The sequence below is a fragment of the Misgurnus anguillicaudatus genome, chromosome 24 (assembly GCF_027580225.2).
Source record: "Misgurnus anguillicaudatus chromosome 24, ASM2758022v2, whole genome shotgun sequence".
NCBI classification, from domain to species: Eukaryota; Metazoa; Chordata; class Actinopteri; order Cypriniformes; family Cobitidae; genus Misgurnus; species Misgurnus anguillicaudatus.
The window spans coordinates 13,018,322-13,046,300 of record NC_073360.2 but is presented as its reverse complement, the minus strand read 5'-3'; the positions used below and the strand labels follow the sequence as shown (position 1 = coordinate 13,046,300).

The window sequence follows — 27,979 nt, the reverse complement described above, 5'->3', positions numbered from 1 at the left end:
CGAGATGGTGCCGGGGGCCCCAGTTTTATTAAATTTTATAAAACACATTAATTAATATAACTTCTGTGTAAATAAACCATTTGCATGTAACGTGAAATCGGCGTGATGGGCAGAAATCTACTTTACCTGTGCCGATCGGATTTTACTTTAGCCGTTTATGATCTGTCCTCGATAAACCAAAACGTGTTTGTGCATGTTTTACATGATTTTACACATTGTTAGTTTGTTAACCATAATCAGAGTAAGACTGTGCATCTAAACGCAGTTAGTGTTGAGTAATCGCACTTGCATGCCCCAATTTTCTATAAAATCTGATCTGTGTTATATCACCATGATTTGTGAATATTCCAATAAGCTTCTTGTGTCACAAATGTGAAAAACCAAAAAAACATTTCTCATGTAATTTATTTACTTATTTATTTAAAAATGTAAAAAAAAAATTACTGAGAACTTATACTTTAGATAAAAACAAGATAAAGGTTATTAATGTAGGGTGTTTTGTCACTCCTGGTGGTATTTTTTGACCTGTTCCTTGGCTACAAGAGGTTATTTTACTCTAATATTTTCCTTGAGCAGTGCAGCAAGCTAAATTATGGAAGAAGGCAGTAAATAGAAAATGCTGAAGACAGAATTTACCACAGTGGAGGAAAGTTTACTCTAGATAGACAAGATCAATCTATAGACGTAGGGGTTATAACAGGACCCTCTTACGTACCTCTTCTGAAGGTTTTATGATGTCCACAGATGTGATTAGTCTTAAAGACAACCCCCCCAACAACACACACCACATATTCCCGCCTCACACGCTCCTGCCCTCCCTTATTTTCTCCCTCCGTCTTTCTCTCTCTCTTCTCGCTCGTCCCGTGCCTCTGCAGTGGTTCATTCTCTCCTGCGCCGGCTGCCGACACACGGCACCCCTCCTCTCCACCCCTCTGTCCACTCATCCCAGCATGCGGCACCTAATCAGGGGTAAGACCGACAGTCTCTGCCCCGGACTAGAAGAGGAGCTCTACGGCTGCTGCTAAACAAATGCAGCGTTTTCTGCGTCTGCACACACACTGAGTGACACAGACCATCAGCGAGCCACTGCCGGCAACTGCGAGCCACAGATCACGAGAAAAACGACGGAGGAGGTGCTCCCTCACTGGGACACACTGCAGAGGAGACTAGGAGGCACTCTTGGGAGACTCTTGCTCTTTACAATTTTGGTGTGTTTTGATTTTGCAACACCCCTCCCTCACAGCCATCCCACCCAGGACACATATTCACCCAGCCGGCAACCAGACGGTCAAGTGGTCAAGTGAGCAGACATGGAGTTGCAACAAGGCAGAAGATCATCCCAGCACAGGTGTGCAAGGTCCGGGGACACATTACATGCAGGGCTGGTCGTCACACTTTTGATCGGTAAGCGGTTTTGAGTTCCCCATCTTATTGCTTCTTGTACCTCTAGCTGTTTACTACACGTCCTACCCTTTGCATGGGTGCCAAAATGCTGCAGTTTTTGCAGTGCTTGCACAATCCGAGGGGTCCAAGAAGGGTTTACTTGTTGATGTACGAGGAGGTCACTTTGTTTAAGGTCCATGTTTTGAGAGGCTACAGTTTGGTAGATTAGGGATCCTGTCCTGCCTCTGGTTAGAGAAAGAAATTATGCAGTTAATAAGTCCATGTGTCAGTTTGTGGTATTACATCCCTTACACTTTAATAATTAGTAGTAGCATTGAAAATTTACAGAACTGGTCAAATAGATGATAAATACTGATAAAGATTAATGGTGCATGTCAGGTAACATTAATAAATGAATAAGCAAAGCTTTTAATCAATCAATATTCAATTGGTCCCCCAGCAACATTCATGGAGCTCTTAAAAACTGGGCCGTAACCAATATAGACCCTTAAGAGGACACGTCCCACCAAATATCTAAAATAAAGTCTTTATAAAGTTTTATAATCATGAATATTGTGATATATTTGCATGCAAACATATATACTCTTTCTTTCCTGCACTCTACATATCCAATAAGACACACATGCATTTATTTACACTTACATTCATGCGTACGTTGGATTACAAGTTATACATTTTATCAATATGTGTGTTCTTTGAACCCACAACCTTTTATAGAGTTATAGCAATGCTATACCACTGAGCTATAGGAATAGGAACATTCATCATGCATAGAAGTCTGTCATGATGACAATGAATGTTGCTTTGTTGAAATTCTGTGATTCTGCTTTAAGTACAGGTTGCTGTGGTTTTGTGCTCCGAGTGTCTGTATGATATATTGGGCTGTGCAGCTCTCCAGTCACACGGTACATCAGCTATGCTGAGCTCAACACTTCTGAATTTTCCCATTGAATTCATTCTTTTGAGCAGGTGGGCATTTTTCTTCCAAGCATGAAAGACGCCCTCCCTTTTTTTTCTAGTGAAGGTGAAATAGAGGCCGTTAAACTAGGTCGTTTCCCCCCTTTTTCTTCTATTTTTTTAGTTTGAACTCAGAGGGTTAATGCGCATCCTCCACCGAGATCCCAGTGGATTCTGGGAGGTTTGATATATTGCCATATGTTTTAATATTGTGGGTGATAATGATGTCACACGGGTTTGACTGCAATTTCATAATTGACCCTGATGAAAGACCAGTTTAGACCAATGATTTCCATGCTGGTTTATGCTGGTTTGTGCTGGTCTTGCTGGTGGACAATCGTAGTCATACTCCAAAATAAAAATAAAATAAAATGCTGTGTTGTTTCTACACATAGTTGAGTTAAAACAGTGGACATTTTTCTAATTTAATACAACTCAAAAGCTGGGGTTGTACCTAACTTTTGGTTGAAACAAACCAACATTGTTTTTCATTTGGCACGTTCAAGAGTACTTTAGCAGTGTAGGTGATCTCACAGCTAACAGACATTGACTATAAATCACATTTGTCTTAAAATTACATAAAAAATATACATTACAAATATTGACAATCCTGGCTGTTGGGTTAAATTAGAAAATGTTTATTTATGACCCAACCAAACATCCAAGCATTTTGGGCTGAACCAACTTAAATCAAGCATTGGTTATTTATAACCCAGCATTTGGATTCGTAATTTTTTGACCCAACCATGGGATGAAAAAACAACTTTTTTTCAGAAATGATACTGGACACATTGTTGAAATGGTACTGGACCCAACCAAGAGTTCAAAATTTCAATAGAACCAAATGGGCACTATGTGCTGATGTAATACTAATACTACTAATTAATAGCATTAAGAGGACACAGTCTTCCTTCTGATGAAATAGTGGAGTGGATATGAATAGACCTCTATAAATAGTCCAAGAGCACATATGTGTAATGTCATGGCATGCAAATCGTGCCAGGAGCAGTTGTGGTATCGTATGTACCGTCATTCATCTCTCACACCTCATAATGATTAGGACACTTAGACCTCACACCTTCATATGATACTCTGACACCAAAACGAAATTATAGTACATTGCTATATGACTACAACAACCACCTAAAACTTCACATACGTACTCTGGAGACACCAAAGATTTATTTGACATCTTAAAAAAGTCTTGTGAAATGTCTCCTTTAATGTCTCATAGTCTCAGAAAAAGTATACCCTACTTCAGTAAATTATTTAAACATTTTCTTCTCATAAAGCTTCAAGTTAGATTCCAAAGACCTGACAGGTATTCCTCATGCACAATTTTCAAAAATGTTTTAAGTTTGATGTAGTTGCCATCTATTTAGTATTCTTTTCATTTAGAAACAGATTACAAACTTACAATAATTTTTACAGCTATCGGTAATATAAAATTTGATACACGTACCTTCTTAGCAATGCTAAAATGATGATTACAAGCCACCAGATATTTATTGTCAGCTAGTGCTGCGACTGTATACATATTATAAATATATATTTAGCAATAATGCCATGTGACATAAAAAACATTGATAATTTTGACCCATCCAATGTATTGTTGGCTATTGCTACAAATATACCAGTGCGACTTGATACTACTTACCTTGTACATATATGGTAAATAAGTTGTACTTACCGACAAATGTGTGGTACCTACTTTTAGGTATCTACATTAGTGTTTCCCAACCACTGTGCCGTGGCACACTAGTGTGCCGTGACAGCTTGTTTGGTGTGCCGTGGAAAAATTAAAAATCACAACTGCGTTTGTCAATGTCATCAATTCCAGCCAGGATATTATCTTTGTGTTCATCAAAACAAGTGTACTTGCATTGAATGTGAGTTCTACATTAAATATAGTAAAATATTCAATTTAAACAAGTAATTTAAGCATTGCAATAGAAGTTTGTGTATTTCTTTTAATGCTTTTTGGTATAGTGGTGTCCCGTATGATTTTTTACTTATAAAAATTGTGCTGTGACAGAAAAAAGGTTGGGGAACACTGATCTACATGGTAATTAACTAATATCAAACACTACTGTACTTACAAATTGTACTACTGGTAAGTACAGTAGTGTTTGATATTAGTTATTATATATGTACACTATAAATACCTGTCATTTACCCCAACTTGCCTGTAAATACTAAATACTTATATTGTACATTTATTTGTAAGTACAGTAATGTTTCTCGTTAGTTACAGTATACCTACACTATAAGTATGTATATGTTATTACCCAGTACTTACCTAGAGTAACATAATAACTACCAAGTATGTATTACTGGTAAGTACAGTAATGATACCAATTAATTACCATGTAGATACCTAAAAGTAAGTACCACACAATTGTCGGTAAGTACAACTTATTTACCATATATGTACAAGGTAAGTACACGTACTGTAAAATAAAGTGCAACCAATATATTCTATGTGCAAAACAAAAATACATTTTAGGCAGAATGTTAGTAACTGATAGCTGCAGTCATAATTTGCTTTCACTGGTAATGAGTTAAATATATTTAATTACTTGGTCATTTTTGCAATTTTTTTCGTTTTTAAATAAGTATTTTCTATGAATTGCCTCTTTCGAGTTCATTTTTGTCTTTCTGAGATGACACAGATAAGCATTTGTATGAGCACTACCCAGTCAGATAGCCACCAAGGGCTTTGCCAAAATGGATTCCATTGGACTGAGGGAATTTGATTTAACTCAACAGTAAGAGCTTTGAGTGCTGAAGTTTGTTTATGATACGCTACGTGATGTCACAGGCTCTTTCTGAACATGGTGTTTTGTTACAGAGATGTACGCAGATGTTATTATACTCCACTGTTTGCTCCCACGTCTCGTCTGGTCTCTTTTCTGCTTTGCATTTATTGTATTAAATATCAGCAACCATGAATGCAGCATAAAGGGGTGGTTTCCCGAAACAGGATCTATCCTACTCCCAGACTACTATGCATGTCTAAGATGCCTTAATTTTAAAAACCTCTTGCGTTGACATATCAATGAGCATAGTTTACAATTGTTACAGTCGTGTTACAGTATGCTCTGACATTTCAACAAGAAAACTTTTCTTATAGTCAAGGGATTGTCTTGTCTGAGATAATGAGATATGTTAGCTGCCTGTAAATTGATGGCCTGAAAAAGAGAAAGAGACTGGAGATACTTATAAGGGACAGAGTAATAGGAAAGAGGAGGATTGTTTTCCTTAATTAGTTTTATTCTCAAGAGTGTTACTAAATGGAAGGCGAGCGTGTGGTAGATTTAATATCTGAATCAGATCTATGACAGAATAATGTGATTTCCGTTTCAAGTGCTTGGCTTGTAATTGTATAAAGCCCAAGTCTTATATTTTTCTACACTGTACATCATCTCTGGGATCCTGATCACCCTGTTGAATTTTTATTTCTGTGATAACAATCAGCTGGCTTAAGTTATCTCTTTTTTAAAAGTTATTTTTTGGCCAGTTTTTGCCTTTTATTTAACAGTGAGTTTAGGAGAGGACCGGAAACTACACCATCGGCTCCAAACTTGGTTTATGTTACCTCTTACCCAACAAATACAACTTTATTGTGAAGTGTTACCAGATGTTATATATTTTTTATTCAGTTAACCAAGACTAAGGCCATGTACTCAACATTAAATGCAAAACTGAATTCCTTTAAGCACTGATATATGATGAATGTAATGACAAAACACAGCACCTATAGGATCAATGCAAAAAATTTGGTAAATAACCAAACGTTTGTGTACAGAATCTTAACGCAAAAACCACAGACATGACCTAACTCACAACCTCATCCATAAAACTCTCAAAACAAACTGCATCTGATTGCAAGTCATCCATCAAAAAGACCCAAAACCACTTGACAAAGTGGCTTGTGGTAAACATGATCAGAGCAACGTCTTCCTCACCCTGCAGTCAGTACATTAAGTATAGAAAGGTGCTGACGCATTAATGTAAGCACTGTCTCCATCCTCTTTTCCTGTAGACTGCACTTTAAGTCTCTCATGGGGAATTAGGGGGAATGGAAGGAGATGCGGTGAATGGAGATACAGAGAGGAACCGAAGTGATGAAGGGGGCTAATGAGAGTAATGGATGAAATGAAATAATTGCTTCATGCAAAAGCTGGACATGGTATACACAATAGGACCTGAAACTATTAAAAAAACTAACTTTTTTAAATAAACAGTGCAGTCAGGAGCACAGACTAAATATTACATAAGCTGTTTATTTTATAATCAATTTCTATGAGTTTTGCAACCCTTTTTGCAAGTTTTGTAACCCTAACTTTAAATGAGCTGAATTACTTGGCGGATGCAATCAGTGTGTGTGACATGCTTGTCAACAGTGTTGGGGGTAACGAGTTACAAAGTAACGGATTACAGTAACTATATTACTTTTTTGGGTAACGAAGTAAAGTAACGTATTACACTAATAATATTGGTAACTACACTACTTTACTAGACTATAGGAACGCGCTTTCCTGCGTTACCCAAGCAGTGTTTGCCTGGGTGTAAAGTTCTGTCTGTTTAAGTGGTGCGTGCATGCGTGTCCCTGTACGTGTGCCGTTGCCATAGAGATTGATTTGACGTAGCTGCTGGTGCAAAGGGGAGCGGGAAATGAAGACGGAGGGTTTCAGCCACTGGGGCGATATTCACATTACTTTCAGCGTATTGCTCGAAAGTACAAAAATATTCGTGTGAAATGCACACTATGCCCACACGACAAGTGTCTTTCAACTGCTGACAACGCGATGAGCAACCTGCCTGAGCATTTGTAAGCCCAGCATGGCAATACAACACTTGTGGCGAAAGATCCTGCTTAACTTAGCGGTCAAGGATCGAGAGGTCCGAACCCGAAGACGGAATTAGGTAATGAACCTCAATCGAGTCAGAGTATAATTCTTTTAAAGAAAATGATTTGAACGTAACCCGAACAGCAATGTCGCGTGCACCCAATTTATAGAAAAAAGCCAGGAGTCAGGACCGCTGTTTTCTTCATAATCTTACTTCCAAATCTAATCCTATAAACTTTTCGGTGTTTGATGTATCGCTGTTACCGCCCTGCCAGACTGTCTTAAATAGAGAAATAAGTTAATTCCTTGATTTGCGTTGTTGGTTCATTTATAAATAATTCCCCCAAGGGTTTAGTTTATGCACAAAAAGCATTAAAATGAATAGAACGTGATGATTACGTCTTTCTTTGGTGAAAAATAATAAAATAAATAAGCCTATATGAAATGCGTTTCCCTTAAATAATTAGCAAATTAACAAAACGAATTCAAAAGTAGCCTAACGTTATACCCAGAGTCGTATAAAAATAGAGTTACGACACTCACATAGACGACCGTTGTAAGAATGGAATGCGGAAGTAACAGCGTGTCATGTAGTGACCGGTAGTGACGCATAGTTCCAAACGCAGCACTGAAGCCCATTCATTTCAATGGCACCTGCTGGTAAATCGATGAAATTACCGTTTCTCTTTACATTTTCAGACATTTTATGAATATAGTCAACAGTGATATTTTATGAACTCTGCTGTAGGTAATGATTATCGTTAATAATAACTAGATTTTTTTTATATTTTAATGAGTTGTGTATAATGTGTGAATAATATAGATTTAATGGTTTAATATTTTATTACTGGTGGCCATCTACTTTATACTTATCTTTTTTATATATATTACGAGTAACACTAGGGGGCAACAGCGACAAGCTAATGCCTTATGAGAAAGTCACACTGCTTCACAATGCTGCTATGCGTTTCATTGTGTTTGGTAAGTAATACGAGTGATGTATCCCCGAAAATCATGTATAATTATATTAACATTTAATGTCTACTATAAATACAATTAAATATGAATTTAGTGTGTTTCTGTTATGCTTCACTGTTACAAATAACCGCGTTGGCGATCTTTTTTGTGATTTTAATATAGTAAAAGTGTAGGAATTATGTTTTTAGCAGATTGATAGCCATATTTTTGCTATAAAAATAAAAGATAAACTGTGTTGCTGTAGTTGGTATAGATAACCACAGTTATCTTTGGGTCATCATTAACTGTTTATCTTTATTAACTGATTTACTGTATTTCCATCACTCCCTAGTAAAACAAAACGTTATAAACATAGTAAGTATAGTGATCAATTCACATTACAAGCTAATATTTACCTAAAATAGCTGAAAACCTATGCAAACAGATTGACAGCCCTGCTTGGTTAGGAACTGTAGAACGTTACATGAATCACGTGACCGCGCGGCGGCGAGATCAAAGCGTTTCGTAACTCTCTCTTTATATGACTCTGGTTATACCTATATGAGTTTATTTTTTGTGTGACGTGCTCCCAAACCGATGCAGCACAAAACACTTTTTACCTATTTAAAAAAGGACAATGTTTTGTTATTATTGCGAGTGTAACTTTACATAAATAAATGTACACATTACAGTTTTGAATGTTGTTTTACTTTTATTTGTATGACCATAATTTAAGGTAATTTAAGGTAATGCAAAATGCAAGCTCCTCACGCGTTTCATGCCATCACCGGCGGGGGTTTACACAGGGCAGCTAGAGGAGAAAGAGACATTAAACTTTAAACATTTAACATTCTACTTGAGATTTTTGGACATCCCTTTGCAATCACTGCAATCATATCATCAATTTATAAGGTAATAATAAATATAAGCGCAGCGCTTATGAGTGTTCAAACACTGCTGTCCGCTCAGCTGTCAATCTGCCGACCCTCACAAAGTTTCACATTAAATGATAATATATTTGAACAGTCATGGTCCTGTGCTTTATTTCTGTCAATGTTCTGCATGAAGATCTTTAAAGGTTTCTACTTACATCACGATTTGCGGTGCGACCGGTCGCAGTCTTTATGTAAAACGGGTATGAAATAAATTGATGCTGATGTCTTATAACGGGTCAACTGTTATTTTAATCGCGCGGATGCGGGTTATCAAACAGGACTGTGCATGACTCGTATAAGGAAAATGGAATGACAACATGAAAATTATAAAATAGCCTACATGTTTATATTCTGTATTAAACCACCATGGGCGCTAAACTTGCGGTGTTAAAGGAACAGTTCACCCAAAAATAAAAAATTCTGTCATCATTAACTCTCCCTCATTTTGTTACAAACCTGTATAAATTTCTTTGTTCTGATAAACACGAAGCAACATATTTTGAGAAATGTTAATAACCAAACCAAGCATGAGCCCCATTCACTTCTATAGTAGGAAAAAATAATACTATGGAAGTGAATGGGGCTCATGAATGGTTTGGTTACAAACATTCCTCAAAATATTTTCATTCATGTTCACCAGAACAAAGACATTTATACAGGTTTGTAACAACATGAGAGTGAGTAAATTATACACAATTTTAATTTTTGGGCGAACTATAAATCCGATGGGGTCAAAAATTAGGGTGCACCTAACTTTTGTGCTGGTGCACCTAAGAAAAAATGTTAGGCGCACCAGTGCAACCAGTGCAAAAAGTTAGTCTTGAGCCCTGGTCGGTCATTTAAAGTAGTCACTCATCATCAGCCGACCCCGCCTAAACCATGTCCATGTATCTATGTGGTAAATTAAGAAAAAGGAAAGTAAAGTAATAAGTAGTGAAGTTACTTTTCAAATGCAGTAACTAGTAAAGTAATCTCATTACAATTTAAAGAAGTAACTAGTAACTAGTAACTAATTACATTTTTTGAGTAACTACCCCAACACTGCTTGTCAAGTATGCAACGCATACTCGAAATGTGACCTCTTCATTTAACCCTTCCCACAGTGAGTAGTGAACACACGCACTGCAAGTTGTAAACACCCAGAGCAGTGCGCAGCTATACTTCAGCACTCGGGGAGCAATTCGGGTCAAGGGCACCACAATAGCTGTGAGACTCGAACCGGCAACTCTCTCTGACTTTCTAACCCGCACTGGTCTTTGCAAGTAAATGGCAGCGGGATGGAGGGAAAGCCAATGCCCAGCACTCCAGACGGTTTAAAGACCTGCCATTTATAATGTTCCCCACAAGCAGACCTCGTCTGGAGGTAAAGTGAACTCCTGTCCTGTCAACAGAAATAAAGATGGGGGTTTGATGAATGACGAAATATTAAATGGCATTCATCGGATGTTGAGTTGATAAAACTCAAATTCTCGTAAGTCAACTTGGATAGTGTTGGTGTCTCACAACACCTCAAAAACTGAAATGGGGAATAATGCTTTGTATGAGAACAGATTCAAATCTGATTTCCTGCAAGCTCTTTAGCACTCACGCCTATCTTAAGCTAATGCATTAGCACTGAGCCACATAAAAATGATTGTTGTCTTTGTGAAACCACAATACACAACAGCAATACACAGAAGTAATATATGGAGTTTTCACTAAATTTATATTAGTGTTGTTTGGCTCCACAATGCTAGTGTTGCCGCTGTTTCAACTTTTTAGACTAGTAAAGGGTGTTTGGGCTTATACTATTACAACTTTATTTTTACTATTTATAGCAACTTCTAACTAGTCAAAAAACTTTTAATGACTTATTAATTTAAGTTGTTTAAACTTAATTTAAGTGTAACAAGGATTACAGTGTGATATTCTGAACAGTTGATGGCTGGTTGTGTTGGATCAACATGATCTCACAAAGTTCTGTGGGCTAGTCACGGAATTTTGTGCTCATTTTTCCGTGGCATTCTCACGGATCTCCGCATTTTCCGTGGCCCTGCTACGGACTGTATTTTTCTGTGGCATTCTCACGGATTGGTTACTTAACTGCTTTTTCCTATTTTCAAACCATTTTTGCTTCGATTTAGGGTTAGATTTGGTGTTTGCGTTAGTATGTCACTTTAACTATTGTTTTATACTATTTTTTCTGATTTATTATTTTATATTTTCTAAACTTTAAACAATTGTCACCTGGCGTTGGGGTTAGAGTTGGGTTTGGGTAGGGATGTCATTTCATGTAAATCAAACCCTAAACCGAAGCGAAAATGGTAAGAAAATAGGACAAAACAGTTGAGTAACCAACCCGTGAGAATGCCACGGAAAAAGACAGTCCGTAGCAGGGCCACGGAAAAATGCGGAGATCCGTGAGAATGCCACGAAAAAATGAGCACAAAATTCCGTGACTATGCTGGATTCCAACACCTACAAGAGTTCAGCAATACAGTAAGTCTGCGATATTCTGGCTATAAAGATTTGTCTTTCCCAAAGAATTCTCAATTTTTTATTGTTTACCAGGCAAGTTTAATCACTTTAATAGTGCTTTAATTGCAATAATAGCACATTTTTCCTCAACAGCACAAAACAATTTATAAGAATGTCAAAAAACGTCCCCATTAGAGTTTCATACGAGGTTACAATGCCACAAACTGAGCTCAGATTTGCCAAGTCTCAATAAAAAGTCTATATTATTAATGATTTCAATATTAAATTAAACATTTCTCATCAAATTGACCTAAATCGAGATTATTCTACTATATTTTACAGTAATTTTACAGCTCCATATTCTAATACAGTAAATGTCTGCATTGGTTTCTGTTTTATTTCTCCTAAGCAATTTTAGGAGAAACATCTGAGACTTCGAGTGTGTTCACAGTTGGCAGATTTGGTTGGATTAAAACAAATTCTGGTGCGGTTTGACTGGCATAGCAAGATGCGACCCCAAAAACTACACAATTTGTTAACATGAGAAGAACGTTTGTTATGTCTTATAGTTTGCTCATATAACAGAGGAATTCCTGGGTCTGTTTTTGCTCTTTTATAAGCTCTTTGTGAGTTTTCTGCTGGTAAAAAGTTCTCATATGTAGACCCATACAGTGCTGTGAAAAAGTGCACTCTAAAAAATATTGGGTTGATTTTAACCCAGTGCTGGGTAACTATTGGCCAGAACACATTTCTGGGTTAAAATGACCCAAATAATGCTTTGTTTTAACCCAACTGCTGGGTTGTTTCAACATGGTTGATTAACAGTAACCCAGCCCTGGGTTAAAAACAACCCAATATTTTTAGAGTGTGTTGCCTCCCCTCCAGATTTCTTATGTTTTTGCATATTTGTCACACTTTAATGTTTCAGATCACCAAAAAAATTTAATCTTAGTCAAAGATAACACAGGTGAACACAACATGCAGTTTTTAAATGAAGATTTTTACTATCAAGGGAAAATCAAAATCCAAACCCACATGGCCCTGTGTGAAGTGTTTGCCCCCTGAACTTAATAACTGGTTGGGACACCCTTAAAAGCAACAACTGCAATCAAACATTTGTGATAACTTGCAATGAGTCTGTTACAGCGTCGTGGAGGAATTTTGGTCCCCTTATTTTGCAGAATTGTCATAATTCAGCCACATTGGAGGGTTTTCGAGGGTGAGCAGTCTTTTTAAGGTCATGCCACAGCATCTCAATAGGATTCAGGATTCTGGACTTTGACTAGGCCACTTAAAAGTCTTTATTTTGTTTTTCTTCAGCCATTTCAGAGGTGGACTTTGCTGGTGTGTTTTGAATCATTGTCCTGCTGCAGAACCCAAGTTCGCTTCAGCTTGAGGTCACGAACAGATGGATGGACATTGTCCTTCAGGATTTTTTGGTAGACAGCAGAATTCATGATTCCATTTATCACAGCAAGTCTTCCAGGTCCTGAAGCAGCAAAACAGCCCCAGACTATCACACACTACCACCATCATATTTTACTGTTGGTATGATGTTATTTTTCTAAAATGCTTTTATGGTTGATGTAATGGGACACTCACCTTCCAAAAAAGTTCAGCTTTTATCTTGTCAGTCCACAGAGTATTTTTCCAAAAATCTTGGGGATCAATAAATATATTTTCCAGCAAAACTGAGACGAGCCTTTATGTTTTTTTTTTTTTTGCTCAGCAGAAATGGAGAAGTGGTTCGCTGATGTCCTTTAGAAATGGCTTTATAACCTTTTCCAGATATATCTCAATTACTTTCCTTCTCATTTGTTTCTGAATATATTTGGATCTGAACAATATGTGTGACTTTTGAGGAACTTTTTAAATAGGCAGGTCCTATTTAATTGATTGTAAACAGGTGTGGCAGTAAACAGGCCTGGGTATGGCTAGAGAAACTGAACTCACGTGTGATAAACCACAGTTATGTTTTAATGTGAGGGGGGCAAACACTTTTTCACTTAGGGCCATGTCGTTTTGGATTTTGTTTTCCCCTAATAATAAAAACCTTCATTTAAAACGATAAATGGTTCCCTCAAATAACGGGAATGAGCATTGCGTCAGTTGTGTTCACTTTAATTAGCTGACCAATCAAGTTGACCTTATCCTTATGCCTTTAGGTTTTGTAAATGCCTGTGTGGATGCTAAACCAACTGGGAACAATTTTTATGCACCAAAAGAACCAATGGAACCAGACTACAAATGTAAACATGACCTAAATCGATACTTAAGTGAAACACAGCTGAGAACTCCATAAAATCTCTAGCAACCACTGAAAATACAATTTCCTCTGGGTTTGTACTAGGGGTTAAGGGTTTGACAAAATCTATAATCTTAAATAGTTACAGATGAGTTGAGCACAGATGACTAGTGAGTTACAGATCCATTATGTTGTGCAGTATCAGCACTATGGCATTTCTTAACTATGGATATCTCTTCCCAATCATGTGAAAAACCCACATGACTTTATGCAAAGTATGTTTTGACCTTGACTATTACAAAAAGACAGTGTAGGCATGTTAAGATCTGGGACATCTGTTCCACAGTTAAAAAGCAACTAAGTCTTTCTCCTCTCTCTGTCGACACCCAAACTCACTCTGTCAACATGCGAACAGAAAAATACTGAATAAGACAAAAGAAATATAATCTAGAGTAATCCCTTTCGCACTGGCACATTTCTGTCACACTTTCATTTCCCTTCAGGTGACTGTTAATGCTCCTCTGGGAATGAAGCATTGCATGTGCTTTTGTAGGCCATCATGACAGCTGCTCTTTTTCAATCTGAGGTTAAGTGTGTGGAGGCAATGAATTATGGGTCGAGGACAGCTGAGGGACCTTTAAGGACAAGGTGAAAGATGCACTGCAAAAATGAATAGTCTTAATAATTCATATATCTTAAATTTGGTTTATTCACTAGCGTATTCTTCAATCTAACAGTTGAAGTAGTCTGAAATATAAAGAACAGTATGGTACACTGTCAGAAAAATGGTTCAAGAAATAGTCCTAAGCTGTCACTGGGATGGTAGGGGAGAGCGGGGTAAGTTCACACTTTTCACACTGTCGAACTTTTAATGAGCACTATACATCATTCGCAATGGTATAAGGGTGCGTCTCATTTCTCTGTCTTACCCCTTCCCCTTACCCCTTCACCTCGGTTTTGCGCGTTCATGTGAGGCGAAGTGGCATCTCAATTCTCAGTTTGATTAAGGGCTAGGGCCAAGGCGTAGGGATACATAGCCCTTGAAACTAAGTGTAATAAGGACCACACTTGAAAGAGAGGGGTAAACGTTAACGTAGGAATATCTCAGGAGAGCCGGAATCAAGACGTTTTATTGATGAACGTCAAACTGTCAAGGAGTCGCACAAATGAAAGTAACGTTATGATCTGCAGTTGAATTGAGATTATATTATGACACTCATGTTTTATGATACTTTTAATAAAATGTTCAAGCGGTTTTAATTGTAATGTTTTTGTTTTGAGTTAAGGCGCTAGCTAGCAGCTAAGTTATGTGCTATTTGTGGAGCTCCGCTCAGGCAATCGATACCACAACCTGAGACAACGGCATCTTCTTTGTTGGTCAACGCTTGTCTGTTTACGTAGCAGCCAGTTAGCGGCAAGGGAAGGTGACGCAAACGGTAATCGAGTGGTGTCTCATTTTTTAGATGAACGATCTGTCTTACCCCTTTCCCCTTTACTCGGTTTCGAGGGGCAAGGGGAAGACGAAGGCAAAGGGGAAGGGGTAAGACAGAGAAATGAGATTGGCCCTTAATCTCATACCAAGTCTTGGGTACATATGTTGTATTCATTAAATTTTTATATCTTATCTCATTATGGAGTTGTAGACTGTTGAATAGAGACTGTTTAGAATAACCCGGGGTTAACTATTTCCAGTGTGAAAAGCATGTGACGACTTGCCCCAAAGCCATTAAGACAACTTGTGTGCTAATGTTGGCTAAATGTGAGGGTTAGCTTAACATAGTACGTCAGCTGAAGTATCAAAAGACACGTTATTGTCACCTGTATTTTGTGCAAAATAATAATTTTTTTACATTTATAACAAAGTTGTATTGCATAAAATGGAAAGTGCAATTTTTTACATTTTAATTAAAAAATACAAAAGTTGTACTAACATCAGATTAGAGCGATCTTTACCACATGTTAACTTAAAGGGACACTTCACCCATTTGCATTAATCTTTGTATAGTTAGAACCCCAGTCATGTTTTTGAATGGTCGTGCATCATTTCCTCAGTTGCCGTTGAGACGGGAGAAATACAGATTTCAGTGTTGCACTTCCTTCTTTCAATGATGTAAAAATCATAATTTTGCATCATTGAAAGCAGGAAGTCCAATATCTTTGTTGAGGGGGTGAGACTACAAACACCCCTTTTTTCGGTCAAATAGGCACCAAATTCAAAATTTATTTACATTTCAACTACAAATATGACACACTTTCAATAAAGAATAATGTTTCTAAGGGTGAAATGCTCTTTTTAAGTTGACTATAGAAGAAGTCGTCACACAAAGTGGCCATTTGAGATAGAGCCTCTATTGGAGTTAGGAACAGTGTGAAAACTTACCCCGCTCTCCCCTTTCCTTTCAAAAAGTAAACTTTTCCACCTAGTTCATATTAGTACATCAGATGGACATATTAGTTACAAGGCGTGCATATTAGTATCTTAAAAATTGGAACCAAATGTATACATATCTGTACCTATGGAACATATTAGGACCTTTTTAAAGGGAACTGCTCCATAGACAGCTTGGGGCTATTTTTCTCACAGTGTAGTTAGGAAAATAAAGTACAGTATTCAATATGTGATCCTGGACCACAAAACCAGAGTCAAAGCTGAATAAATAAGCTTTCCATTGATGTATGGTTTGTTAGGATATGACATTTGACAGAGATCTATTTGAAAATCTTGAATCTGAGGATGCAAAAAATCTAAATATTGAAAAAAAAATAAGTTGGCCAATGAAGAAACACATATTTTGATATATTTATGGTAGGAAATTTACAAAATATCCTTATGGAAAATGATACTTAATATCCTAATGATTTTTGTCTTAAAAACACAATGTATTTTTGACTATTGCTACAAATATACTGTACCCATGCGGTTTTGTGGTCCAGGCGTCATATAAATGCTCTTAAAAACCATCTTCAGATAAATGCAAAGGATATCTTTACATTTATCTCTTATCTATACATTTTATCTAGTTTAAAGGATACTTTATACTGGAAAACAAGACAAAACGGTAACACTTTATGAAAAAAATACCAACTATTGGTGTGTACACACACACAAATACAACGTAGATGTACTGTACTATTCTGTATTGTAACATCCCAGATATTTTAATGATTTACTTTACTTTTTTGGATCCCTTTATTTCAATTATTTTTGACAGTGGAGACCATGAACTCTCTTCATTTGCTTTGGTGTTGATCATGTCATCATGAAAAACAGAAAGGGAAGTCAAACCTCCTCAAAAGGTCAAAGTGAATAGATACAGAGGATTTTTCTAAATGAAATAGCACCCTAAGGACAGCTGAGGCCAACTACCCGCAGACAAAAGCAATAAACAACATGGACTGATGAGAATTTACTGTTCAGAGAGAGAGAGAGAGAGAGAGAGAGGGGGGGATGTTTAAAATCAGATTCAATTAAATTTTACAGTAATAGAATGAAAGATTGTAGGATTTAACAACTCACTTGAGGAATTTATCTAAACACAATGGCAGAGAAGATGATGAAATGGGACGAAGAGACTTTACCATGAGGTTAAAGTTTAATTAAAACAGCTTGTAGATTAGACGCACACTGAATCACTCACACTGTCCTTCTTTTCCAAACTCATGTAGTCTAAAAACATTAATGACTTTTTTCAATAAACATTTTCATTTTACACAACCACCAAAAAGATAATAAAATGAACTTGACATCTTGTGTTTCTGTAGCCAAGTGGCAGAGCATTGTGTTAGCAGTGGAAAAGGTTGTGAGTTTGATCCCAAGGAACACACATTCCTGTATTTTCTGTTTGTATCTTAATAAAAAATATGAATGGAGATTACAACTTTCCTAATACAACAAAGCTTGTGGTGGTGGTGGTGGACTAAGACTTTTGCACAATACCCCATATGGCAAAAAATATATGTTTAAATATATTGCAAAATATACAAAAAATGTATTGGTGAAAAATAATTTTTTGTAAAAATATTCCAAAATATATTTTAAAAGTAAATACATTTTAAAGCATTAAAAAATATTTAGCCCTCCGTATATTTACTTCACATTGGAAGAAAAACTTGTTTATATTACGATCCTGTAAAGATAACAGTTTTAAAAAGTTTAAAATCAAATATATTTTCAACTTCAAAAATATACTTTATACAATTAAATTGTATTTAGCAATTATTTAAAATATATTTAAGCAAAAAAAATATATATATATATATATATATGGGATGTAAAATGTGAAATTTATTTGCTTGCCTTTGAAATACATTTTGAAAAATATGTTGATATATTAAAACTAAATATATTTCCAAATTCAAAAATATATTAATGTATTAAGGATATTTAAAATATATTTTTGGCCAAAGAAATGTATTGTTTTGCTGTATGGGACTGTATATGTTGGTGATCTTTTAGTGTAAAAAACATGAAGAATCTATTGTCAATATTGTCTTTATTCTGTTCTGTATTTTCACGTCTGAACACAAGCTGATCCATTTTGCTGAATGTGTGTTTTTCTAGTGGTGAGATGTGCTGTGGTTAGACTAATTACCAAAATCACTGGACTGTTTAGTCATTCATTGTTTTCCATAACAGAGTGTATAGAGAAGCACTAAAACAATTTGCCGGTTTTCAGATCAGACATGCACTTAGAGTATACAGCAGTCCTCTCTCTGTCTTCTGCTCAGAAACAGCAGAAACAAATAGTCAAAAAAAAAAAAAAAAATGTAAAATTGTGATAATGTATGTTTTTTTACATACTTGAATAGTACTTCTAACGTAGTAGCATTACGAGTGGACATCAAGGTAAAAAAAGATAAAATACCACACATATGTAAAAAGTATGCTACAGTATGAAAAAATAGGGAAAGAATAAGGGAAAGAAAGAGAACAATAGAAAAACTCTCTGACTGACAGCATCTTATGCAATGACATGAAATTATCTCTTTGCATTAGAGTGACATCACTGATGAATAAGAACCATAATGGCCATCCATCTATCTTGAAGAGAAGCTATAGGGATCAATAATCAGAGAAACACATGACCTTGCTAAAGGCTTATCTGCTTCTTAAGAGCAGAGAGATCTTCTACAGCATTTTATACCCAGTCACTATTAAAGATATAAGTTATATTTTTCCAGAATGTTCTTTACATGGATGATTTTATGTAAAACAGTAAATCACTCAAAACTTTAGCTAGGTTTTCTCAGGCAGTCTCACAAATACATCCCTCAACTGTACTATAGGTTAACCTTAATGAAGAGTTTGGTTCCAAAATGTGATAAACACCATTTTAACTAGTTACCGGCAAAATCAGTATTATATCAGGTCAGTATTAAAAAGTAAATTCCTAACTGTACGCAAATCCAATATCTGCCGTGTTATTCTGTCATCTTTTCTCCCTTTTTTCCCAAAATGCAATAAACACCAGTCCTCCTTCTCTGCAAAATGCAATAAATCCGCTCAACAAATCACAGCGCATCATTCCACACATTGTAAACAAGAATGGCGGAGCTTTGAATACACACCGAATCCTAGTTTTCCTCATCTACTTTGTACTTTGTGATCAACAAACAAACAAAAACTAAATAATAATTTGATGGCATTGATAAACCTGTGGTGGTTTTCTGTGGAGGGGAAGAAACGTAAGCCAATCGTGCACTAGGGCGAAGGAAAAATGCAGGCTTTTGCTTGTTCTTACACAACAGCATCAAGCTTCTGTCATGCTAACACATTGACCCCAGGGGATCGAACCCAGTCTCACGGAGTTGCGTATAAATAGCACGAAGTGTAAAAATCGAGCAATACTTACGCCAAATTCCACTTTGGCGTGCATATGATACACCAGTCCTTCCCATTCACTTAAACGGTGTATCTGTATCTGTAATGACTTTTCTGACCCCGACATGCGCAGTGGGAACCGCCTGTGACGTGAACCGTGAAGGGGTCTATTATAACCTAAAGATGCTATGTGAACATTTGTCACAGAAAAAAGTGGCTTTCATCTGGTATAGAAAACACATTTTTACCCAAATTAGTCAAAATGAATTAATCGTGTTTTGGAACCAAACTCTTCAAATCTTCCTTTATGAACCAGCTTTACAATCTAAGTTAAAACACATATATACATATATGTTGGCATATGTGGTTTACGGGGACAATCCCATAGACGCAACGCATTTTATACTGTATAAACTTTATATTCTATTCCGCTAACCTATCCCAGTCCCTAACCCCAATGCCACAAAAACCCGTTGGCAGTCTTCAATCTATGAAAAACTACCATTTAGTATGTTTTTTAGATGTTCAGTCACTTCATGTGTTCTCATAAACCATGTTTATAGCATAGTTAACATGTCATTATACACTATTCATTCCCATAAACCACATATGCCAACCACACACACACACACACAAACACAGTGAAATTAAATATTGAGATGGTATGGGTGCATTTAAAAATAGTGCCTGTTGCATATGGGGTTGCATGGCCCTCAGACACATGCTGAGAATACCGGAGAAGGGGTGAGAAAACATGTCTCTGTAAATGTCTTTCTCTCTCTACACACACTGTTTTGTGTCGTTCCTACCAGTGTTTGGCATGCAACAAGTTTGGTAATTGTTGACCATTGTGTTGACACATTATCACTTATTTCAAAACACAAGTTGCCTCTATCATCTTACTTGTTTCTGTCATAGCTTCTGCCTTTACGTCTATGCAGCCTTACAGACTAACCACTACAACTGGGTTGATAATGCTAGCCGATTGCCAGCTTTAAAGGGCACATATTATGCCCAAGATGTAATATAAGTCCCTGGTGTGCCTAGAATGTATTTAATACCCCACATATCATTTATTGTAGAAAGTCCAAAATGCCCCTTTTGGAGAGAGCAAAAAGTGTGTACCTATAGATGCCAATGAGCAACTGCTTTAGTTAAAAAAAAACTGATTCCTGTGAATACAGTCTGCGACAATAGCATATTTAGTGCTACAATGCTCTAACAAACATATTTAGAAAAGCTTTTGAGTAAAATTAAGCCAGTCAGTGGTGGTGGGTGAAGTGTTTGTTTTTGTGACATCACATTAACAAGAGAATCAAAACAGCATGTCTAATGAGACTGCTTTAGTTTAAAGGGGATTAAAAAAGGAGAGTGATGATTTTTTTTTATTGTATGGTGGTTGTGTTCACACACTGCCAACACACATTTGTGTCCAAACACCTTGTTAAAGTGGATTTTGCATAATATGGACCCTTTAATGAAAAAACAACAGTCGATGAGATGCTAAGCAATTCAACAAGTGTTAGGAATATATTGAGTCACCAATGTCTCTCCTTCTCTCTTTTTGCTGTGCTTTATAGGCTACTATTGATCATCTCTATCTTTGTCTTTTAGGAGTGTGGTATGCCCAGGCATTGGAGGTGACTACAGGAAAAGTTCATTTCGTGGAGGTTTTGAATGGAAGTTCAGTGCTCTTACCCTGCTCTTACTCAAGTTGCATTGGGATTAAAAAGCTTTATTTTAACTGGCATTTTAAAGACAATGGAACAATGGTTAAGGTAATCCCCCAATTCAACTTATGTATTTATCAATACTTAAACACATCATATTTTAAACCAGTAAGATGCGGCTTATTATTATGGCAAAAGTCTTGGGTTTTGGAAGCTGAAGAAGATAAATATAAAGGAATCATGTACATTCTATGTGATTATAATCGTCTGTATGTACAAGTAATTTTTCCATTATGTTCTGAAGAGATCCCATAATTGGATATTACAGACAGGGTCACACAGCACAGTTTTTAAGTCCATATATACATTTTGGGATAACTGTAACCCCAGTGATGCTGTTTTTCTCATCAGCTTTGTGAGGCAACCATCACAGCTGAAGGGGTGGAACCTCGCGTCATGATCTATCACATGCGGGTTGAGTTTGTTGGCTCCAGTAAGCAAAACAACATTTCTATCCTGCTGCACAACGTCACTTTTGAGGACCAGGGAGAATACATCTGCTTCGCCCGTAACTTTAAGGAAAAGGACCGCAACCACAGCGCCACCTACACTCTTTATGTAGTAGAAGAACGTGAGTGTCTGTTTACAAGTAGTCTCAGCCTCATCCATAGATCGTGGCTGAACGTCTGATTCATATGGGACACTTGTCTTTTCCTGAATCGAAGCTGAACCTTATAAGCAAGATCTTATATTTAAAGATAAATGTGACTTCTTGACATAATCTAAAATGCAACTTAAAAAAATGCAAACTTATTTTTAAGAGTATAACCAGGTATTAATAAAGACCCAACACATAAGAAATGTGACCACCTGACGTATTCCTTGTCCTGCTATTTTGTTTTGTCTTTGCAGTGAAAGTGGTGGACAACACGCTGACGCTCATTATTGTGTCCGTGTTGGGGGGCGTCATAGGTCTGATCATTCTCATCATGGTGATAAAAGCTATAGTCCAGACTGTTCTCAGCAAGGTCCAGGAAAAGAAGTAAGTCACACTAAGTGAAAGCCAAAAGATTTCCATCACCCCCTAATGGCTTGCTGCAGTATAGGTCATTAACCCCACACTCCATAAATAAATAGGATGTGAGCCAGACCAAAATACACATTTAAATATTTTTTTCCAATAATTGCTTCTGTTTTAGCTATTTAATATTATGTTGATGTATGTTCGTTGTTCTAAGAAGTTTAGTTTAAGTTAGTCATTAGATGCTATTAACTCTTTTCCTGCCATTGATGAGTTATCTCGTCAATTAAAAGAAAACATTTGCGGAAAAAAAGATGGCGATCCACTTACCCAATTTTTAAAAAACTGAAGCAAAGAAATATTTACTTATTTTAAACTCTGTGTATGTTTTGATAATCGTTGTGAATCTGATCTCTAACAAAATTCCTTCACAAAAATGCAATTATTTCAGCTTTTTGCTAAAAAATAGTATTTTTGATGAAAAATATCCATATTTAAGAGAGAAAGAAAAAATATAGATAGGATTAAACATTTTTTCCCTGTTTTGTTTTTTTTGCTATGTTATTTCATTTGATATAGTTGTATGTTTATATATTTTTAGAAGAACATTTTCCTGGAATGCATTTTGTTAAACTTTTCTGAACATCTCAGAAAATGCTGGCGGGCAACTTTTCAAAAAATGGCTGTCGGGGAATGAGTTAAAATTGGGCGTGATGACTTGAAAGGGGAAATGGGTGGGGCCTTGATACTGCGACTCCACCTCATGATCGCTACAGCGCAGACTCTGGCTCCAAATTACATCATTGGCGCAAGATATCAGCTGCCATTTTTGAGATATTTTGGCTTTACTTTTCTACTACTTTTACAACAGACTGCCGCATAGATAACATATTTTTGTAGGCCAACCCCGGAAGTTATATGACACTGGTTCCCTCACTAAAAAAAAGTATTAATTTATCCCATAGACTTTTGGATTATTGCAAAAAAATAACCTCTGTGTTTAACAAAAGTTTATGACACTAATACGTTTTGTCCAACAAGTTAATCTTCACAGATGAACACAACTTTTATGAATTTTGAAGTCTAAAAGCATTTACTAGAATTCTGTATTGTTGGAAACTACCTTTTATGTCTTTCTCTCTATGATATAGTTTCCGACAACACCGACTGCTCAGTTTGTTAAAGGGACATTCCACTTTTTTTTTGAAAATATGCTAATTTTCCAGCTTCCCTAGAGTTAAACATTTGATTTTTACAGTTTTGGAATCCATTCAGCTGATCTCCGGATCTGGCGGTACCACTTTTAGCATAGCTTAGCATAATCCATTGAATCTGATTAGACCATTAGCATCGTGCTCAAAAATAACCAAAGAGTTTCAATATTTTTTTAAATTTAAAACTTGACTCTTCTGTGTACTAAGACCGACAGAAAATTAAAAGTTGTGATTTTCTAGGCATTCTGGCGTAATAATCAAGGACTTTGCTGCCGTAACATGGCTGCAGGAGGCGCAATGATATTACACAGTGTAATACACAGTGCCCGAAAATAGTTCCCTTGGTGACTTTCAATAGCAGAGGACTGCACTGCGTAATATCATAGGACGGGATGTAGGCAACGTCGAGTGCCGATGTCCTGCAGAGTTTAGCTCCAGCTCTAATCAAGCACACCTGAAACAGCTAATCAAGGTCTAAAGAGTCACCTGAAAACTACAGGTAGGCAAGGTTTTATCAGGGATTGAGTTAAAATCTGCAGGACATAGGCACTCCACAATCCATGTTGCCCCTGCAGTAGGAGGTAAAACTACCTCTTCTGAAGATGCGTATAAATAGCACGAAGTGTAAAACTCGTGCAATACATACGCCAAATTCCACTTTGGCGAGCATATGATACGCCAGTCCTTCCCATTCACTTAACGGTGCATCTTTTTTGTCGTTCTATTCATTGGTTTCTCAATTTTTTTCTGTTTTTTAAACCATTTTCGCTTGGGTTTAGGGTTAGATTTTAGATTTGCTTAATGAGGTTATTTAATATACAGGTTTCTCTGTTTTTGTCCATATTTAAGCCATGGTCGCTTGGAGTTGGGGTTAGAGTTGGGGTTTGGGTTAGGATGTCATTTTTATATAACAAAAAGTTGTTCTAACCCTAAACCCAAGCGAAAATGGTAAAAAATAGCAAAAAAATTAAGAAACCAATAAATAAAATGACAAAAAGATGCATCTTCAGGAGACTGGGCTCGGTAAAAGGGATTTTTATGTGCTTTCCCTTAAAATGAAAGAGTGGTACATGTTTAATAGAAGCTGTCCGGTGATTGTGTCACTTTTCATACATATAATATTACATTTTTATCATAATTATGCATCTGTGTCTGACAAAATTTAATGTCAAAGTAAAGTAAGCAAGATGATGGTTTCCAACAGAGTAAAACATAATGCAGAGTCATCTTTCATTCTGTTTCCCATAAACAATAATGTACACTAACAGAACAGATCTGCTACAGCCTGCTGCTTGTCCGGTGACTTTGACAGGACTGTTATAAAACCCAAGTGACAGCACAGTAAATGCCAATAAATGTCATTCTGTCATTTTGAGAAAATGTCAATAAGAATGCATAATTTCTGAGTGATGAATTTGCAATCTGATAAGGGTCAAACCCTTCCACAGCAAGTTTTACATCCCCAGACGATGACTGTTTACCAGAATTTAAAGGGACAGTTCACCTAAAATTTAAACTGTGTTGTTTACTAAACTCCTTGTTTTTCTGTATGTGGTTTGCTAAATAGTAAATAGCTCCAAAAATAAATATCATACTGTAAATAACTCCCTTTAGGGAGGTCGCGCCACTAGGCGTCAATTTTTGCAACACCTCTGAGCAGGTATTTTTGTCATGCAAGACTGAAATCCTAACTACGTACTTGAATGGGAAAAGAAAGATATTTCCAAAATTGAGTGCTAATATCCCAAATAAATAACAGATTTCTAACCAACAATTAAAGACGACATCAACTGTATCAACTTTTCCTAACATTACCCAAGCAGATTTTGAATTTGTGGAGGCATACCAGTGTTGCCAGATTGGAAATCTATCGTACCAGAAACTCTAAATTATGGTACTTGGAAGAAAATTATACACAAGTCAAATGTACAGAATATAGCTATTTTATCTAGAAAAAACTATTGATAGCCTGTAGATTTTATCAGTAGATAAATGAGTGTACCTTAGTCGGATTCGGAGAGTCAAAACAACTGGGAAAAAAAGAGAGTCATTCTCAACGATGATTGGCCGAGAAGACATAACTTAAGAAGAGATGAAGTTGTGGCAAGAAGGGAAACGGCAACTGCCGAAATCACGAAATCTCGCCAAATGAATGCTGTTTTATCCTAATCCTATGCAAACTTAGAGATTTAGGCCATAGCTGTATCCCTTCTAGCCAAAACCAAGAGATAGAAGACATTCGTTACACGCATTTGCCTCACAATTATGATGGTAGATGTACAGTAGGATCAACAGATAGATCAATAAGTATAGAAGCCCTATGATTGCAACGAACATTTGAAGTGTCACAAAATGTGGAAATTATCGTACATTATGGGATTTATTCATTATTGACCGTACATCGTTCAGAGGTCAAAATTATGGTACAAATATGATAATTATCGTACATCTGGCAACACCGAGGCACACCTTCTCAAATTGTGGATTAAGGTTGCGAAGACTGTTGCTTTACAAAACTTTTTAAGTTCTGGTTATACCATTATCATAACTAGCCAACAAATAAAAGTCGTCACATGTGATTTGATACGTTGTATTTTAAATCTCTTTTCTCTTGTTTCTTTTTTCTATATCTTTTGTAGTAAAGAGTGCCTTGTGAGCTCTACAGGGAATGACAACACGGAAAATGGCCTACCTGCTTCCAAAGCAGACAGCAAACCGACACCAAAGGCATGAAGATAAGAATGTATGTGTACATATATGAGCACACGTGTATATGTATACATGCATACATATACCAGAATGAAAGGAAGTCATAACAACGGACAGTTTTATTCTCTCTATCTTATAAAAAAATGCTACATATATAAAATATATTTTAGATTGTGCTTGAGGAAACATATAAGATGCCGGCTGGATCATACAACCTCTGCTCGAAAAATAATTGATGGTACAGTGGTGTGCCTCCATTCTGCTCTAACTTATCTACACCCATACACTGCCTTGTTCACAAACTGCCAATCCGTTTTGATGCTTGACAGCACAAGATCCACGTCACGAAATGTTTGCGCAAACTTTTCCAGTGCAACTTTACACACCTTCACAGTGCATTCCAAGCGTTCCCGTTAGCGACGATACAAAACGCCTTTGCGGAAGAAAAACAGACACGCAAACAAAGAAAACAATTTACACGTAAACCACGGGTGCCTCTCGGAATTAGAATATGTTTACCACAAACCCAAGCAGCTAACAGACTCAGATTATTAACCAGTCCTACTAAAGTAAATAAAGAGCAGGATGTGAGAGCACTGGAAGGCCAAAAACATTCTCGGGACAACTATATAGACGCCCTAAAATGAGCTTGATAGCATATACTGTTGGGGGCAACAGAGGTACCATTAAATGTCTCCTATATTACACTGGAAGTGTTATATTGGTCAACAGCTAAAAACATGGTTTCTCTGCCATCATGGTAATTGATAAAAACAACAAAACTTTCTGTAGAAGTTGAGAGCGTTTACATTAAGACCTGCCATATCTGAAAATGCATTGCATTTTGGTACATTTTAAAATGAAATTAATTTGTAAGCATTTGCATGTGTTTACATGGGGAATGTTTCAGGCCAAGGATGAATGTTTTAAGGACTTTCCAGAAATGCAAATAAGGGGTATACATACATGATCCAGCCAAGCACCGTATTGTTTTCTTTTTATTTGAATTTTTTGTTCTGCTTTAGAGAAACACAGGTGCCTGTAAACGCTTCAAGCTCCACATGCTTCCCGGGAGCCTTCAAACGCTATAGAAATAGCTTAAACAATGCTCACATAAGATGCAAAAATACAAAAAAAAGACAAAAAATATAAAGACAATCCCCAAAAAGCAACTCCCTGTAGAAAATGAATGATCTTCCAATGCTGCTTTTAAATATAATAACCAATAACTTTCTTAAATGCATGTAAACGATTTTATACATCTAGTGTATGTTTCCATTTCTCCAAACTGTGTTTTCCTGTCTCTCCAGACATAAATAATCCATCAGTGCTTGTTATGTGGTTGTATGCCACCCGTGCTAAAATGTCTTGTCTTACATACAGTCTTGACATGTGCCACTGTAGTTAACTGGTAAAGCTTGCCATCCAAACGCCACAAGGCACCAAACAAATGCGTTAAATTTAAGCATTACTGCCCCATTGGGAATTTTGCCTTTGGCATTTGACTAGTAAGCTACAACAGCAAGTTACCTTTGTGAGCTTAACTGCACTTGAAAAAAACAATTATCCTCTCAAATTATTCATCCAATCATATACTATAAAGATAAAACATATTTCTGTGACAAAATGAACTTTGAATGGCTAGTTAACGTCTCTGCCTAAGAGTAATAACAGCTTAAACAAGCATATAGCAAGTGGTCTAAAATGGCCACCAAGTTAGTCAGATGGTTTGTTTG

General features: G+C 36.6%; 1 protein-coding gene across 1 annotated transcript; it reads left to right on the top strand.

Annotated features, from left to right (window-relative positions):
- The first annotated feature begins 806 nt into the window (after positions 1–806).
- On the top strand, positions 807–27,350 carry scn4ba (sodium channel, voltage-gated, type IV, beta a). Its single transcript, XM_055196031.2, has 5 exons — positions 807–1,404; positions 21,244–21,407; positions 21,711–21,930; positions 22,212–22,341; positions 26,174–27,350. Exons 1-5 carry the CDS (start codon positions 1,311–1,313, stop codon positions 26,265–26,267), a joined length of 702 nt encoding a protein of 233 aa, XP_055052006.1. The 5' UTR covers positions 807–1,310; the 3' UTR covers positions 26,268–27,350.
- Positions 27,351–27,979: the final 629 nt, after the last annotated feature.